The 19,271-nt window shown below is 49.1% G+C and overlaps 1 protein-coding gene across 2 annotated transcripts in view; it reads right to left on the reverse strand.

Annotated features, from left to right (window-relative positions):
- Positions 1-2,826: 2,826 nt before the first annotated feature.
- The window catches only part of LOC137302431 (guanine nucleotide-binding protein G(I)/G(S)/G(T) subunit beta-2), a 101,520-nt gene continuing 85,075 nt past the window's right edge, over positions 2,827-19,271 (reverse strand). For both annotated transcript variants that reach the window (XM_067972086.1, XM_067972085.1), the window contains 5 exons: positions 17,652-17,814; positions 15,521-15,587; positions 13,933-14,134; positions 12,900-13,116; positions 2,827-10,166 (listed from right to left, as the gene is read on the reverse strand). In XM_067972086.1, coding sequence (XP_067828187.1) covers positions 10,060-10,166; positions 12,900-13,116; positions 13,933-14,134; positions 15,521-15,587; positions 17,652-17,814 — 756 coding nt within the window. In that variant the 3' untranslated portion in view covers positions 2,827-10,059. The remainder of the gene's footprint in view (positions 10,167-12,899; positions 13,117-13,932; positions 14,135-15,520; positions 15,588-17,651; positions 17,815-19,271) is intronic.

The raw sequence follows: 19,271 nt of genomic DNA on the forward strand, positions 1-19,271 counted from the left end.
GCTTGGCATAAACAGGGCTCCTGGATTAATCTGTGTCACACCAATCTCGGCACTCTACACCAGTATCCCCCACGATGACGGCATCGCTGCGACAGCATCAATACTCAACACCAACAACAGCCAATCTCCAGATGCCATCCTACAACTCATCCGCTTCATCCTGGATCACAATGTCTTCACCTTCGATAACCAGTTCTTGACCCAAACACACGGAACAGCCATGGGGACCAAATTGGCACCCGAATACGCCAACATTTTCATGCACAAGTTCGAGCAGGACTTCTTCACTGCACAGGACCTCCAGCCAACGCTATACACCAGATACATCGACGACATTTTCTTTCTATGGACCCACGGCGAGGAATCACTAAAGAGACTACACGATAACATCAACAAGTTCCATCCCACCATCAAGCTCACCATGGACTACTCCTCAGAATCAATTTCTTTCTTGGACACACGAATCTCCATCAAAGACGGGCACCTCAGCACCTCACTCTACCGCAAGCCCACGGACAACCTCACGATGCTCCACTTTTCCAGCTTCCACCCTAACCACGTCAAAGAGGCCATCCCCTATGGACAGGCCCTGCGAATACACAGGGTCTGCTCAGACAAGGAGGAACGCTATGGACACCTACAGATGCTGAAAGACGCCCTAGTAAGAACGGGATATGATGCTCGACTCATCGATCGACAGTTCCGACGGGCCACAGCGAAAAATCGCATAGACCTCCTCAGAAGACTAACACGGGACGCAACCAACAGAGTACCCTTCGTCGTCCAGTACTTCCCCGGAGCGGAGAAACTACGCCATGTTCTCCGCAGCCTTGAACATGTCATCGATGACGACGAACACCTCGCTATGGCCATCCCCACACCTCCACTACTCGCCTTTAAACAGCCACCCAACCTCAAACAGACCATCGTTCACAGCAAATTACCCAGCTTTCAAGAGAACAGCGTCCACGACACCACACAACCCTGCCACGGCAACCTCTGCAAGACATGCCAGATCATCGACACAGATACCACCATCACACGAGAGGACACCACCCACCAGGTGCATGGTTCATACTCCTGTGACTCGGCCAACGTTGTCTACCTCATACGTTGCAGGAAAGGATGCCCCAGAGCATGGTACATTGGCGAGACCATGCAGACGCTGCGACAACGGATGAACGGACACCGCGCAACAATCGCCAAACAGGAGGGTTCCCTCCCAGTCGGGGAACACTTCAGCAGTCAAGGACATTCAGCCACCGACCTTCGGGTAAGCGTACTCCAAGGCGGCCTTCGGGACACACGATAACGCAAAATCGTCGAGCAGAAATTGATAGCCAAGTTCCGCACCCATGAGGACGGCCTCAACCGGGATCTTGGGTTCATGTCACGCTACACGTTACCCCACCAGCGAACAAATGTTATCTGTTTTTAATATAACGGGTCAGTTGCTGTCTTTTCTATGTTTCTACCTCTCTATCTCTGTTTTTTTTTGGTGATTTGTATATTCGGAGACCTTGCAGGTAACACCTGTCTGTCTGCACACTGATTGCCTTGGCAACGGGCAGTTGAAAAAACTGTCTGTAATCACCAAGCATTGTTCTGTGATTTATAAATGCGATTTCATTTCGAGGATTTAATTTCCAACAACGTTCACCTGAGGAAGGAGGAAGCCTCCGAAAGCTTGTGAATTTAAGATAAAATTGCTGGACTATAACTTGGTGTTGTAAAATTGTTTACAATTGTCACACCAAGTAGTGATCTTTGCAAATTTGCAGTAACTTAACTCTGTGCTGTGCAGGATGTGCCCTCTGGTGGGCAGTGCTGGCATCACAACGAATCTTCAACAGGAGTGGCCTCAGCAGTGATGCTCTCCATAGTCGAATATCCTGCTACAACTCACTGGCTGGGCTCACCCACCCACGGGCTGGTGTCTGGAAACAGAAATGCAGCACTCGCTCTCTTCCTTACCGAAATGATTCAACATGTGAATTACTCAGTAGGATGGGGCAGCGTTCCCTGGAGATTGAGAGCTCGAAATCCTTTATATATAAAAAGAGAGCTTTGAAAGCTCGGTCTTATGCACAGCCCTCACGTCAGCCGTGGCTCAGTGGGTCGCACTACCCACCTTAGTGGCCAGCAGGTTGTGGGTTTAAGCATTTGCCCAGTGGAAATTTCTAGGGTCTTGTTTTTTTTGGATTAGTTGATTTACTATTTCAGCATGGAGTGAACGCTTGGCTCATGTGTGTGTTTTCTCTCTTGCTCTGTTCCAATAAAACATTACAAAAAAAACATTCTATTAAGCATAAACTCTCACTTTTCGGCACATGTTGTAATTATATGATCGTTACTGTAATCTTTTCCAAAGCTTCGTTTTTTTAAGCAAAAGCACTCTGCTCAAGCCTTGGTGATAAATTATGGTACTGAGCCATACAAGAACAGGACGATGCCAGTACATCACTGGACAGTGCCGTGTTACCTGGGGGGTGTTCCAGGGCTGTGCAGATGAAAATCTGCCAGGGACCTGATCACGGTCCACCGATCCTTACAGGAGAGGGTGCGCGTATGGGAGAGAGAGATTGAATAGGAGCATGTACAGTCAGGGGGAGCAGCAGTATAATTTGCTTGCTGAAATTCTCTGCCTATTAACCAGCACTTGAGGTACAGGAGGGCAACCAGGAGAGAGGTGGGGTGCATGCGTGCAAGAGAGGGATGGGGGAATTGAAAAAGGAACGGAAAGCTAAAACAATTTTTTTTAAAAAACTGACCAAAAAGTCGTTCCTAAAACCTCCATGGGCGGACAAAAGAGAAACCAGTCAGAAGTACAGAACACAGAATGTTGCTTTATTCGAATCGAAGACTAAAGAGTGAAAAAGTCGAACTTTTTTTCGTTTCGTCGTCATTGTTGAAATGGTGCAAGAACCAAAAAAAAACCTCCCCCAAAAAAAGTTATACATATATATATTTATATATATATATACTGCCTCAAAAAAAACTAGGTGACCAAAATAAAAACCCTTTTATCAATGCAAGAAAAGTGGATTAACATGGAATGTTTAGGATCAAAAAAAATTCGTATTTTTTTTAAAACCAGCCACTGGCAGGACAGAGAACTGTTTACATTAACCCCTTCCCCTCCTCCCTGCCCCCAAAATGTTGAAAATCAGAACACCTACTTTTTTTTTGTTGACATTTTTCTTTTTAAAGTTACAATGCAAACCCACTAACATAAAACCAGATAAAATCAGGTACAGATAAATACAGTCTAGAAACTTAATTTTTTTTGTTTTTAAAAATGCATCTGTTTCATTATCCTTCAACACAACACTAACACTTGTTTCTGCAATGCAGTGGCTACGCTGTGTACAGTTTTCTTTTTAATATATATAATATATACAAAGTAAAAGTGAGCAACATACAATAGCAGGCTTTTTTTTATTTTTATGGGGTTTTTTTTTTGTTTTAAAACTGTCTCTTTCTTCCTTTTAAACACAAGTGACCTGCCTGAGCCACGAGCTATGTGGCATCAGATTAAACTGACGTGTTCAGAGTGCCCACGGTGAATAAAAACCAGATCTAATGAAGCAGAGTTGTAAATGGGCGCAGCCCTTTCTCCCTCGGAGTGGGAGGGGGAGAGATGTACAGGGATTATTATTGTGTGTTCTGGTCTTCAACTATAACCCGACCTTATTTATCTCTGCTTTGATTTCTTGAGCGCTTAGGCGACACTGTACAAAAGCTGCCCCCCTTTTGCAAGACCCAAGATTTTTTTTTAAAATTCATTCTTGGGATGTGGGCGTCGCTGGCGAGGCCGGCGTTTATTGCCCGTCCCTGGTTGCCCCTTGAGAAGGTGGTGATGGTCCGCCTTCTTGAACCGCTGCAGTCCGTGCCTGTTAGGTCGGGAGTTCCAGGATTTTGACCTGGCGAGACCATGCGTCTCGCTGGCTCCCTTCCTGCTCAACTCACTAACTTTAATGCGGCAGCACCTCCAAGCCCCACCCCGGGGTGCTGGAGCACCGAATGTGGGCAGTGCGGGAATGCTGCGAGGTGGCGTCCTTCGATGGGACATTAAAGCAGGGGGAAACCCATCCCCTCGATCTGTTTCGAGTTGAGGTGAACCTTAAATGGAAGAGGAGCTCTCCCACTATCCTGGCTAACCGTTGTCCCTTAGCCCACAGCACCAAAGGTACATTAAATGTCAATGCAGGATAACTGGCACATTCACCTACACCCCCAACCCCTGGTTGAAGTATTTTTGCGGTCAATGGCTCATTTTAATTATACATGTGGCAAATAATCCCACTCACACATCTCGCATCAGATATTTTAAAATCTGCAACAGCATGCTCCCCCCCTAGTCTCTGCCACCCCAGTTCTAACCGAGCAGCTGCTAGAGTGCAGCCCCCTCCCGGGGAAGGGGGGGGGGGGGACGAGGCATTGCCCCTCAGGTCCCCCTTGTGGAGAAAAAAGCACTCTTGCTCGTGCTGGCCTCAGCTCGCACAGTGGAGACCCAAGGAACACACACACACACACACACACAAACACACATCCGTTAACGAGCAACGCACAGCGGACACTTCTAGAGATGGTCATTCACAGATCGAGGGGAGGGTTAATCGAGGCATGCAAATATAATATTTTCAGATCAAACTGCTCATGGCCCCATCTTCCAGGCAAGGCCACATTTATGGAGTAGGGAGAGGAGAGAGAGAGAGAGAGTCTGGTGAAAAATTAGCAAATTCTCCCGACACAAGAACAATTGTGTGTCTTTTTTTAAAAAAAAGACAGCAGATGCATCATGATTATTTAGTGGCGCAAAGGTGGCATTTGTGCTCCAAAGAATCTCTTAACGGATGCTGAATATAGAAAAGGGACCTGGGAATAAGATCAAGAAAAACTCCAAATTCTGGGAAACGAAGGGTTTTTTTTTGGGGGGGGGGGGGGGTTCCATTGAAATTTTCAAGACCGAGATGGATGGGTTGGGCGAGGTTATCGGGGGACGTGGAGCAAAGGCGGATAAAGTGGATTGAGGCGCGGGAATCCGCCTTGATCTAATTGAATGGCGGAACAGCATCGAGGGGCTGAATGGCCTCCTCCTGTTCCTAGATCCGTCAGCACCATGTGTTTCCCCCCCCCCCCCCCACCTCCCTCCCTCTGTTTAACGCTCCTGTGAAGCGCCTTCGGGACATCAAAAAGATGTTTATGTAAACGCAAGACGACCAGTCAGAACTGGAAAATGGGAGGCAATAAACCTTTCTATAGGACTAAATAAAATATAAGGGAGGGGGCAGGGGCGGGGGGTAAAGGACGGGCTAAAGGAGGGACAAGAATCATATTTTTAAAAAAAACAGAAACCGCTGCAGATACTCAGCAGGTCAGGCAACATCTGTCGAGAGAACAGATGTTGATGTTGGGTATGGAACCTTCACCCCAACCCCCAGAGTCTCTGTTCTGTTTTTAACACTGTTTATTTGTATGACTCCCCCCCCCCCTTGTCCTGGGCAAGGGTCCAACACTGACTCGGACAGGTGAAAGGGGACGGGTCTGTGACAAAGACGCAATTAAATGGGTTTAACAACCGGTCAACGAGTCTTTTTTTTTTGTTTGTTTTTAAAAATTGGAAACCGGGTGAAAAGTTAATGATAAATCATCTCGAGCAGGATGGTATCTCATCAAAGTGCCAATTTTGGTCATGAGTGATCGCAGACAGAGTGCTGGCGAGCTGGTTTGAGTGCGGAGCCAGATTCCGCTGCTGTCCCAACACCTGCTCCTTTCCAGCAGGGGTTGACCAATATGACCTGGAGCTCCGGCTAATTGCTCCCTCCCTCCCTCCCCTCCCCTCCCTCCTCCCCCCCACTAAGCCGACATCAGCAGCCTGGCAAAAAAGAATACAGGGGTAGAATTTCCGCAGGGAGCAACAGCAAATGGGCTGGGTCTGTGCCAGAGCCTCGGTGGGCTGGCGTTGGGTTTGCTGCTTTTGACTCTACTGACTTTAGGATGCCCGGGAGTGGCGTTTCCCTGCCGGCTCACACGTCCCGTCCAGTGGCCTGACGAGAGCAATCGCAGAACTCCCCCCACCAACATGCCCCCACCTTGTCCTTCCAAAAACCGGGCTGAACAGCATGGGGTGGTTATACGGGGGGTCTTTCACTGGAGGCTGGGGTAAAAGGGGGTGGGGGCAATGCGAGTGAGGAGTTACGAGAGTCACAACAAGCAGCGCACTGGTTGCAACACAGCGTGTGGGCTGTCGACCCTGTAAGGTTTTGGCACCAGCACATCAAGTAAATCCAGGTGCAGGCCCACCCGTCTTCGAGAACCGGACCCGGAGGCTGGCAAAAAAAAATAAAACACAAGCACCAGTGCAAGGGCGGATCTCGGATTATCCGATGAGACATGCAAAAGAAAACTTGCGTGGAATAAAATGCACTAACCCTCTATTTTACTTCAATACTTCTTTAATACTTGTTGGATATACAAGTTTTTGAAAGATTTTTGACATTCTTACCTCAGTGTCACATCTACCCTAAAGGTTGACCTTGATATCCAAGTTAAAAAAAAAGAGGATTTTAGCTGGTCTTTGTAAACCACAGTCCCTCTCCTCGGTGCACCACTGCAGTGAGCACAGTTCACAATGATCGTGAAATGGGCCTCTCGCCCTCTCCTCGGTGCACCACTGCAGTGAGCACAGTTCACAATGATCGTGAAATGGGCCTCTCGCCCTCTCCTCGGTGCACCACTGCAGTGAGCACAGTTCACAATGATCGTGAAATGGGCCTCTCGCCCTCTCCTCGGTGCACCACTGCAGTGAGCACAGTTCACAATGATCGTGAAATGGGCCTCTCTCCCTCTCCTCGGTGCATCACTGCAGTGAGCACAGTTCACAATGATCGTGAAATGGGCCTCTCTCCCTCTTAGGCACCACTGCAGTGAGCACAGTTCACAATGATCGTGAAACGGGCCTCTCTCCCTCTCCTCGGTGCACCACTGCAGTGAGCACAGTTCACAATGATCGTGAAATGGGCCTCTCGCCCTCTCCTCGGTGCACCACTGCAGTGAGCACAGTTCACAATGATCGTGAAATGGGCCTCTCTCCCTCTTAGGCACCACTGAAGTGAGCACAGTTCACAATGATCGTGAAACGGGCCTCTCTCCCTCTCCTCGTGCACCAGCACCACTGTAGTGACCAGTTTACATTTACCGCAGTGCAGGGTAAAGGTGTGGAAAATATACCAATTTAATAAGTGTGGCCACCCACAGTTGTGTGTGTGGGAAGGGGGGGGGGGGGGGAAGGGTGGAGGGAGGTGTGCCTCAGAATGGAGGCAAATGACATTCTTCGTGATCTGGAAGGGGGCAGGGCTGGGGGGCAGGTTATCACGCACACTGTGCACGTTCACTAATTCTACTCTAACATTACTTCACTCGCTTACAACTCGTTAAAATACGGGCGATATACCAGCCCCTGCAGCACGAACCACTGCCTGCTCACACTGGCTGGCAGGTCAAACTGCATCTCTCCTCTTTCCTGCCTCCTCATCCACCAGTTTTTCCAAACATAAGATGCCCTCGGGGCCATAGCTTTAACCAACACGCCAACTCCTGCGACCTCTGCTCGGTCCAGCAGAAAGGAGTTGGTCCTCTGGCCACTGTGAAAGAGGGAATGGGGTGGACCGAGGGAAGGGAAAAAGGAGAGGGCACGATTCCCGGAGACGAAACCCGTCGCATCAGCGATTGCCAGCTCGACCTGCCGGGCAGGCGCTGAGCCACGATCCCAAGACCGTGGGGGAATGCTGAAGCCAGGCCCTCCGCCACTCGACCTGCCTCCTCCTCTAACTGTTCCACAACAAACAAACGACGACAAAAAGGCCTGACCCTCGCTGCAGGCTCTAAACCAAAAACCACCACTGATTCTATCGCTGGGGTCGTCCGCGCGCCCCTGACACGCTGGGGTCGTCCGCGCGCCCCTGACACGCTGGGGTCGTCCGCGCGCCCCTGACACGCTGGGGTCGTCCGCGCGCCCCTGACACGCTGGGGTCGTCCGCGCGCCCCTGACACGCTGGGGTCGTCCGCGCGCCCCTGACACGCTGGGGTCGTCCGCGCGCCCCTGACACGCTGGGGTCGTCCGCGCGCCCCTGACACGCTGGGGTCGTCCGCGCGCCCCTGACACGCTGGGGTCGTCCGCGCGCCCCTGACACGCTGGGGTCGTCCGCGCGCCCCTGACACGCTCACTACTTGGCCAACCACGATCGGAACACTGCCAGTTTATTTCTAACACTGCTACCAGTCAACAGTACAGTGACACCTCATCATAGACAGACCCTCAAGGAGCCAGAAGGGAAAAAAAAGCGTTTTATTGTTAAGCGCAAGTCTTAAAAAAAAAAGTGGCGACATGCAGTTATTAACAGGAAAGTGCATCGCGTCAGACACAGTGGCGGAGTGGGCACCGTTATAGCAAGGGGTGAGGGGGGGGTCACTGTAATGACTCGACTGATTCTACTGAAGCGAAGAAAAGCAAGATAAAAAGGCAGAGGTCACCGGTGTCCCCGTGGACAGACCGACTGTTTACCCTCGAGGGGGCCGTCACTTTAAGCGACGAAGCACGGGGGGAACGAACGAACCAGCGGATCAGCCGTTTCCCAGTCACACGACGTATCGGGTTTCAGGACGCTCGCTTGCCTGAAGCCCGCGATAAATATACTCAAACCGTCAAGTTAGTTTAGAATGTATTAAAGGTTGGAGCACTCGCTTTTTGTCTCCATAAAGAGCTTTAGGGACGAGCGGAAGGAAAAGCAACTGATGGGAGCAAAAGGCAAAGCAGATCGAATGCTCAAAATGTAACTGTGGATCTCCTTTGACTGGGAGCGCCTCTCAATCGTTCTCCGCCCTAACAGTCCACGACATTCGGTCAACCACCACCCCCCCACCCCCCTCACATTATTTTATTTTTCTTCTGTTAACAGTAAACCACCCCACGGGGCGGAGGCCGGGTGAAAAGGGGGGAGACCAATTTTGGACAAGCGGGGCGCGAGAGCAGTCAACGAGAGGGCGCGAGACGGCAAGAGTGCGGGGGGGGGGGGGGGGGGGGGGGGAGAAGGCGACCTTTTAAAACCGGAAGCCTCTCCCACGCGGGAACGACAGAAAGCCCCGGGTAAAAAGCGCAACCAGCGCCAGGAAAGCCAGTGGTCCTTTGCTGCGAAAAAGAATTTCTCTCTTTTTAAAAAAAAACACGGCGCTCTCACCCTTATAAAGGTGCGTGCACCGTTGCTCACAATTTTCAATGCAGGTGGTTACTACAATCAACAAGGGCAGGAGGTTAAAAAAAACGACTGGTGAGGCCAGCAGGGAAGTGACCTCTTGTTCAGGCATCTGCCGCCAGGACAACACCGGTGACCGACGGCCGAGACTTCAAGTTGCTCAAATATTACTGGCTCCGAGCAAGACATAATTAGTGCTTTAGTATAAAAATTTAAAGCAAGGACGTTGGTTTTGGGAGTGGGGGGGGAATGTCAATAGACGCATCAGTAATCATATTCTATGAAAGAAACACACACACACTCTCTCTCTCTCTCTCTCTCTCTCTCACACACACACACGACTGAACTAATCTGTAGCCAAAAAAAAAACAAAATCTGGTGACAAAGCTTAGATTGAAGCCAGCGAGAGAGCTGGGTCAATGTAAGTTTCTTAAAAAAAAAACACACACAATTAACTTCAGTCTTTCCTCTTGTTAAATTTTGTTACTATTAGAAGCCTTGTGGAATTATTTTTTTTTAAATAAAGTTTTTTTTGTTTTTAAAACAGACAAATAAAACTTCACCCTCAACAGATCACGGTGGGGCGGGGGGGGGGAAAAAAAAAAGAGGATTTGCTTTGTTTGCTCCAGGACGTCTGTTTATCACAGACACATTTTCCTCCTCCTCCTCTTTCTACATCCTGTAACTTCTTCACAAGGGAGAGGGAGGGAAGGAGGGAGGGGGGGGGGGGGGGGGGGAAGAGGGGAAAGGGGGGAGTTTCAAATCTAATAAGGTTTTTTTTTTATTTTGATACGCCACTTCACGGTTAATTCCAGATTTTTAGGAAACTGTCCCAAGATCCTGTTGCTACAGCCATTCCATCGTCTGTCACGCCCAGACAGCTCACTCTGTTGTCGTGTCCGGCCAGGACTCCTGCAAGGGGTGGTGGTGGGGAGAGAAAAAAAAGAGAGATTTGAGAATCAAAATTAATCCGGAGTTTAGTAAACAGTTGCTTCAACACAATTCTCAGAAAAATACAAAGACCATTCATTCAGTGGTGGGATTAGGGCTCCATCCGGATAAACAGCTTTTAGAAATCTAGTGTACGTGCACAATTCCTGCTGTCACGACTCAGGTCAACACTTAACACTGAAGCTGCCCATGTAAACGTTTTAAACTGAAACCCTGTACGGTGGTGTAGTGGTTGTGTTACTGGACAAGTACTCCAGGGAACACAAGTTCAAATCCCACCATCGGAATTCAGTTTAAATATAGGAACAGGAGGCCATTCAGCCCCTCGAGCCTGTTCTGCCATTAAATTAGATCATGGGGTTGATCTGTATCCTAACTCCATCTACCCGCCTTGGTTCCCTAACCCTTAATACCCTTACCTACCAAAAATCTATCAATCTCAGTGTTGAAATTTTCAATTGACCCCCCTGGCCTCAACAGCTTTTTGGGAGAGAGAGTTCCAGATTTCCACTCCCCTTTGTGTAAAGAAGTGCTTCCTGACATCACCCCTGAACAGCCTAGCTCTAATTTTAAGGTTATGCCTTGTTCTGGACTCTCCCACCCAACTGGTTCACTGATGCCCTTTAGGGAAGGAAACCTGCCGTCCTTACCCGGTCTGGGCCGACAAGTGACTCCAGTCCCACATCTATGTGGCTGCTCTCTGCAGCAACTCTGTTGCATCAAACTGCTACCATAGCTACCTTCTCAGGGCAACAAATGTCGGCCTTGCCAGCGACGCCCGCATCCTGAGAATGAATTAAAACTATAGTTGCCCATAACACTGTAGTTTCAGGCTCTGGCCGGTAGATGGTGCCATGGAGCAAGTTTCTCGACTCTCTCCCATCTTGTGTGTGTGTGTGTGTGTGTGTGTGTGTGTGTATATGTATATAAATAAAAAAACTTTTATTCATCATGGACAATTTACAAGGAAGTTACGCTTCTGGGCACCACAGTTTAGGAAGGACGTCAAGGCTTTGGAGTGGGTGCAGAAGAGATTTACTAGAATGGTACCAGGGATGAGAGACTTCAGTTATCTGGAGACTGGAGAAGCTGGGGTTGTTCTCAGAGCAGAGGAGGTTACGGGCAGATTTAGAGGTGTTCAAACGCAAATAAGGAGAAACTGTTACCACTGGCAGGAGGGTTGGTAACCAGAGGGGACAAATTTAAAATAACTGGCAAAAAAGCCAGGAGGTGAAACAAGGAGAATTTTTTTTTTAATTTAAACATAGCGAGTGGTTATGATCTGAAATGCGCTGCCTGAAAGGCTGGTGGAAGCAGATTCAATAATAACTTTCAAAAGGGAATTGAATAGATACTTAAAAAGTAAAAAATTGCAGGGCTATGGGGAAAAGGCAGGGGAGTGGGACTAATTGGATTGCTCTTTCAGAGAGCCGGCACAGGCACAATGGGCCGATTGGCCTCCTTCTGTGCTGTATGATTCTAGTTTTTGTTTGAAAAAAAAATTGCCTTCTCTCCTACAGGCTGCGACCCCATGGGCACCAACAGCCAATTCAGTGACTCACCCGAGCAGCCATTTGCGAGCCTATAGGTAGCGTCGGCTGGTTTAGGAGGCACTTGTGGAACCACTGCCCAGCTCGAGTCAGTGACACCAGGAGAAAACTGGAGGAAGGAGGGGTTAGGGAACCCGCAAAGTGATCCTCAACTCTGGTTTCACAGACCCTGCCACAGATTTGGTGGGGGAGAAAAAAAAAAATCTTTTCTCTGCAATTAAGTTACTTTACATTAAGAGTAATTTACTCCCAACCCCAGCAGTAGGGCACCGTTCACCTCACTGTGTTAGGATACAGTCTGACTCACATTGGTTCCCTTGTCCAATTCCTACGCTTGGCCTAGGCATATGGGAGGAACACAGGAACGGGTACGGGCCCTTCAACCCACAGAGCCACTTCAGCAGCTCCCCATGTATTTAAGCCCAATTCCCACCTCTCCCTATCCCTCGACCCCCAAGTCTCTTATTGCCCTTTCAAACACCTCCATTGATTCAGCCTCTATGACCGTCTGAGGTCCATATTCTGTGCAAAGAGGTTTCTCAGGGATTGGATTTGAACCTTTCTCAAAATGCGAGGTGCAGTTCGAGGGAAGGAGTTTACAGATGCACACAGTGACACCACTATTCCTGGCCAGAACGGAGATGATGGGGGAATTCCCTCGTCAATCACGCACTGCTGTAAGTGACTGGGATTGATCTGACGCACGTACCATCCTCCACTCACTGAATTTTGCTGGAGAAATAATCGTGTTTTTATCGGGAGACTTTGCTGTAGTTTCGGTCACGAGTTCTGCTTGCTGTTGAGTGGACTCTTTTTAAAAAGAACTCTGTAGACTGTTTACTGTAGCGTGCTGTTTACATGGACTTTGTTTGCTGAATAGACTCTTTGCTGTAAAATAGACTCTTTGCTGTGAGTACTGCCCTAAGTCCCATCCCACCCCGCCTCCAACTCATTGTCTGACACAGTGCAACTCAGTAGACACAATGGAAGTTTTAACCTCCTTTCTCCTCAAGCCCCACTCCAGTCCATACCTGCACACCTTCCCCAACAGTTCCCGAACTGGAGTCGTGGAAGAAAAGACAGGAGCGGATAGGAGAACACGAGGAGGGGGCCAAACCCAAGACGGAGACTGCGGCCCACTTACCAGCACGGTCGCCTTTCATGGAGTCCCAGATGTTGCAGTTGAAGTCGTCGTAGCCGGCCAGCAGGAGGCGACCACTCTTGGAGAATGCCACCGACGTGATGCCGCAGATGATGTTGTCGTGCGAGTACATCATCAGCTCCTGGTCCGCCCGCAGGTCGAACAGCCGGCAGGTGGCGTCGTCCGAGCCCGTGGCAAACGCATTCCCGTTGGGGAAGAACTGGAAGAGAGAGAGAGTGCGCGGCTCCGGTCAACAGATCACGAGTTACACGGAGCATCCGCCGCCTTTCCCTACATCAAGGGATCCCTCAACTAACATGTCTCGCACTCACAACCTCGTCACTGGCACTCGAGCAGAAGGAAGAGCTGCAATACCTTTCCCCTCCCAAAGTAACAACAGGGCCTTGCTCTCCTTTCCACACTCCCTCCCTCTCTCTCTCCATCGCAACTGCTCTCATCTCTCTCGATTTCATCAACTCCTCCGTGGTCTATGCTCCTCTAGACTTCACTCTCTGATTGCTCCTTAAGTCTAATTACCCTGCCCTACACACTTCCCACCTCCATACATCCCAGTGTTGAAATGAAGATCGATCGCGCCATCTCTTACTCTTTATGGCCTTATTCACTTCTAACCTTCCTCAGTCTTCCCTTTCTCCCTCAATTCACAGGGCTTTTCTCCGCCTCTCTCTCTCCTCCTTTAAGACGCTCCTTAAAACCCACCTCTTTGATCAAGCTTTTGGTCACCTATCCTAATAACTCATGTGGCTCGGTGTCGATTTTTGTCTGGTAACACTCGTTGAGACGTTTTACTACATTAAAAGCGCTGCATAAATGCAAGTTGTTGTTTTTAACCCCACCAGCCTGACATCACCGAACCACCATTTGCCCCATTTTGTGTTTTAGCCTCTCCAGGCTTACTGCTGCCCTGCGTGATGGGCCCGTGGCCCCCTTCCTCCTCGGATTCGCGCGGCCAACTCGCCCCGAGAGCTTTGGCTGGCAACGGGACCCCCCGGCCGCTGGCACGCGGCTAACTTACGCAGACCGCGTTGATGTCCGACTCGTGGCCGGTGAAAGTCTGCCGACACATGCTGTCTCGCACGTCCCAGAGCTTCACTGACGCATCGCAGGCTCCCGACACGAACGTCTTGAAGTCCGGGGACAGGGAGAGGCTCATGACGTCCCCACTGTGGCCTGTGAAGGTGGTGGTCTGTTGCCCGGTTTCGATGTCCCACAGAGCGCTGCGGAAAAAAAATAAAAGGGAAACGTCAGAAAGTAGCAGCAGCAGAGATTTTTTTTTAAAAATCCATTGCCCACCTCCAGGTGCCCTGAGAAGGTGCCGGGTGGGGGAGGAGGGACTTCTACACGTCGACTGTTTTTATAACGGAGGGGCTCGCTAGGCATGTCAGAGGTCACGTTAGTGGTCAATCGCGTGGCGTGGGACTGCGGTCGCGTGTAGGCCCCGACCGGGTTGGTGGCAGGTTTCCTTCCCCAAAGAACATTAGTGAACCAGTTGGGTTTTTAGGACAAAATGGCAGCTTTCATGGTCATTTCTCTTTCTGGTGCCAATCCAGAAATGGCCAGAATTATTAAATTTAACTTCCACAGTGGTATTTCACAGAATCTTATAGCGCAAGAGGAGGCCATTCAGCCCATCGTGCCTGTGCTGGCTCTTTGAAAGAGCTGTCCAATTCAGTCCCACACCCCAGCCTTTTCCCTCATAACCCTGCAAATTAGTCCTCTTCAAGTACGTGTCCAATTGCCTTTTGAAAATTCTTGTGGAATCTGCTTCCACCACACTTTCAGGGAGTGTGTTCCAGATCTCAACAACCTTCTGTGTGAAAACATTTCTCCTCATTTCCCCTCTAGTTCTTTTGCCAACTTGGACTCACGATACCTGGGTTTCTAGTCCAGTACCGTAACCCTGCCACCACTGTGGCTAATTGCATAGTGAATCTGGTACTGGACCAGTAACATGGAGAGCCTGAAACAACAAGTGTATTACCCTTTATAATGTGGAAGGTTGTGCAGTGGACGAAAGACTCCTCCAGCACTTTGTGCCCATTCACCACCCGTGACTCCAAGTCTGGATTACTGTCCCATCAAGGGCACAGCCATCAGTAGTAACAACCCTGCACTCTGGAATTCTCTTCCTAAATCTCTCCACTTTGCCACGCCTCTCTTCACCTTCAAATCCACCCTTTCAGCCATCTTCCCCAACTTGTACTTGGGGCTCCAGCAGTCCGTTTGTGAAGCACCTTGGGGCATTCTGTTACGTTGAAGGGGGCATGCAGGTTTTTGCTATGGATTATTTCATAGAATTGTACAGCACAAAAGGCAGCCATTCGGCCCATCGTGCCTGTGTCAGGATGTGCAATTCCCTATTGGTCCTATCATTCAACCATCTCCTCCCCCCCACCCCGCCATCAATTATCCAATCTTGTTGCCTTTCCTCCCTTCTTTTCAAAGTCCAAAGGATGCTTGGCTCCACACAGCTGCTCTTTGCAGACTTTCACCAAAAATAACATCCCTGCGCTGGGTCCACACCAGATTTGGGGGGGGGAAAAAAAAAGAGATTAATACATGGCACCAGCAGAAGACCCCTCCTTGTCTCACTGTTAACTCACCAGGTTGTATCGCCAGAGCTTGTGATGATCTGGTTGTCATCCAGAAAGCGGCAGCAGGATAAGTAACCTACAAAAGAACGGACAATCGGAGTCACCGGGATTACCATGTACGGCCATGGAACAAACACAAAGTCAAAGCCACACCCTCCTCACCTCCTTCCCCCACCCACCAAAAGGCAACACTGCTTGCTGGGATGAGGTTCCAAGTGCCACACACTTCACGTGTCAACCTAGTCTGCGAGTGTCAATGAGCTGCCTTTACCTGGATAGGGATCAGGAGAAGGAACCCTGGCTGATATTTCGTCCCTCCCTCCCCACCCCCCAACCAAAATGAGGCAGAGGCCTTTATTTCTAGGGGGATGGAGTATAAAAGCAGGGAAGCCACGTTACAACTGTACAGGGTGCTGGTGAGACCACACCTGGAGTACTGCGTACAGTTCTGGTGCCCTTATTTAAGGAAGGACATACTTGCATTGGAGGCAGTTCAGAGAAGGTTCAACTAGGTTGATTCCGGGAATGGAAGGGTTGTCTTATGAGGAGAGATTGAACAGGTTAGGTCTATACTCATTGGAGTTTAGAAGAATGAGAGGAGATCTTATTGAAACATAAAACATTCTGAGAGGACTCGATAGGGTAGATGCTGAGAGAATGTTACCCCTCATGGGGGAATCTAAAACTAGGGGGCATAGTCTCAGAATAGGGGGTCAACCATTTAAGACGGAAATGAGGAGGAATTTCTTCTCCCAAAGGTTCGAAAATCTTTGGAATTCTTTACCCCAAAAAGCTGTGGAGGCTGAGTCATTGAATACATTCAAGGCTGAGTTAGACAAATTTTCGATCAGCAAGGGAGTCGAAGCATATGGGGAAAGGGTGGGAAAGTGGAGTTGAGGTAAAAATCAGATCAGCCATGATCTCATTGAACGGCAGAGCACACTCGAGGGGCCGAATGGCCTACTCCTACTCCTACCTGTTATGGTCTTATGGTCTAAAAGGCAGCTTCTCAGGCTGCACGCAATAATGAGTGGTGTTTGTGTTGGACATTGCTCTTACTTACGATACACAAACGATCTGGACTTGGGAACTGAGGAAGCAATAGCAACATTTGCCGATGACACCAAATTGGCAAAAGACTGCGGGAGGCGATCAGCTGCAGTTCAATCCAAACAATACATTTTGGAAGTAGGAACACAGAAAGGGAATAACACCTTGAATATTAAGATAAGACAGTACAGGAGCAGAGGGATCTTGGTGGGCAGATACATAGGTCATTAAAAAGGTGGCAGCACAAGTGAATAAGGCCATGAAATAGGTAAATTAAATCCTTTGTTTTGTATCTAGAGGCACAGAATACATAAACAGGGAGGTAATGCTGAACACGTACCAGACCTTAGTTAGTGGAAGGGTGTACACAGTTTTGGGCACTTCATTATAAAAGCAGAGGGAAAAGTACCATATCCTTCAGTCCCTTTAATGGCTCTTAAATCAGTCCAGTGTTCTGGTCTCAACCAGCCCTCCTGATGATCCGTTCCCAGCCACTGAACACCCTCTATGTAAAGAAATATCCCAAGTGTCTAATTAAACACATGAACCCGATCCCGTATCCTTCTGCCTTGCCATCTTTGTAAGTCTTACTATCTGGTACACCACGATCAGATTCCCTTCAAGGCTTTCTCCTGCTACCCTACAAGCTCTAGAATTACCTCCTCAAACCGGTCCACCTCCCTCTTCTCCTTTAAAACCATCCTTAAAACCCACCTCTTTGATCAAGTATTTGGTCACTTTGGCCAGGCGTCCATTTTCCTGGTGCCTCTGTGAAACTCCCTGGGGACGATTTTCTACATAAAGGGTGCTGTATCAATGAGAGTTGTAGTTGTTCCTCAAGAGCCCAACCTTAGCTGGTTGCTCCTTGCGGGGTTCAGCCCCACCGCCCTCCTCTGCGCTGCCTCTAGGGCCTGAATAGTCCCCCTTGACGCTGTGGTGATCACAGCCCGAGTGTAGTGCCCCAGATTGAGGTGGACTGCACAGCTTTAGCACGACCTCTGGGAATCTGATGGGCTCAGAGCAACCTGTTCAGACAGAGCGGTAACCTTTACCCCCTCTGAAACATGCACTGCACGCGCTGCACACCCACCTGTGTGTCCCGGGAGCTCCCTGCTCACTCGCACGTTCCCCTCGCGAGTCTTTAGGCTGTAGATAGAGCAGATGTTGTCCAGGCCACCGCAAGCCACATAATTACCGGATGGCGCATAAGCGCAGGTCATGACCCAAGATGACCGAAGTGGAATAGCGTGAACCTGTCGAAAAGGAAGCAGTTGATCGGAAAGATTTGCAAACGTCAGGTGTCTGGGTCACATCATCCAGCCTGCTAATATTCAGAAGAATCGACCACTCGTGAGGACAACGTTGGGCTCAGGTGTGATTCCCTCCCCTGTCAAATAGCCCACCAACACTCGGCGTCGACACTCAAACATTAGGAATGGGCACTCGGCCAGGGCACTGGGCCCCAGCAAGAGAAAGTGCCGTCAGGGGAGGAGGGAAAGTCTTAAAGTTCACCTTGGTCTGTAACACAAGGATATCCAGAGGTCAAAGTCATCACTTTTCAAAAATCAAAAGCTCAACATCTCTGAACAAGGTATTCATTTCCAGCAAGAAGTTTCATCTTGAAGCCTCTTTTGGAAACACGTCAATTATGCTGACACTAAAAGTGAAGGTCAGATAAGAAAAATATCAAACGCAAACGTTTTAATCAGAGTACATTAATATATGTTAAAGCAGGGAACGGTGTGAGGCTCTCTTCATACACGCCTCCCTTCCACTGAACGTTTTGAAAAGAATCTAAAATCAAGCACTTGCACCCAGTTTCCCCATCAGCTCTCAACTCCCCTCGTAACCATTCCCAGTCCAAGGGGCAGTGAATGACCTCATCCGGGGCCTCTGTTAATGGGGATATAATTAAGAGGGACGAGACAGCAATTTGGTGGAAGGGAGAAATGAATAACTGTTTCCACCAGCACCCCTCTCGATGCCGCACATAGGAACCTGTGAGTACGTGGTGCAGCGCGACGGAGCACTGCAGCTCTCAGTTACATGTGGCACCACACTACACCCCAATGAGATCAGGTTATACCAGCACATCTACACTGCAGTGGAGTTGATATGACCTCTACTCTGGACAGTACTTGGCAGCTTAAATCTCACCCACTCCACACTGCTCTGGAAACTCGCCCTCCACACTGATACAATACAGACACTACCAGCGTAGCAATCTCCTTGAAGGACTATCCAGGGACTTGGAGAGGAACCTTCAAATTTCCCTGGTGTACAGCTGAGTCACTACTACAGCAGGAACCGCAATATTGTGTCTCAAAAAATCTCTGTCGCACAGGGCAGAGCAGTCTGACATGTAGACAGATTAGTGATGTGGGCAGATAGGTGGCAGATGAAGTTTAACATAAGGAAATGAGAAGTAATACATTTTGGAAAGAATGGTGAGAGAAAGTATATCCTAAATGGTGACAATGGTCCAAATGGCCTCCTCCTTTAATACAAACTGATTCTATGACTACCGAGTCTTCTCCATTGTATTTAATGGCTCTAATCAAAATTGTTCGGGCACCGCCCTCACCCCCATGATATTATGCCTATAACCTACTTTATCCTCTGCCTGTTTCCTTGGATCTCCCCATGCCTCACTCTAGTTCCCATACAGACAGTAGCAGGGACTCAGCCAGTTCACCCTATAACTGACCGG

This window comes from Heptranchias perlo, chromosome 35 (assembly GCF_035084215.1).
Source record: "Heptranchias perlo isolate sHepPer1 chromosome 35, sHepPer1.hap1, whole genome shotgun sequence".
Lineage (NCBI taxonomy): Eukaryota > Metazoa > Chordata > Chondrichthyes > Hexanchiformes > Hexanchidae > Heptranchias > Heptranchias perlo.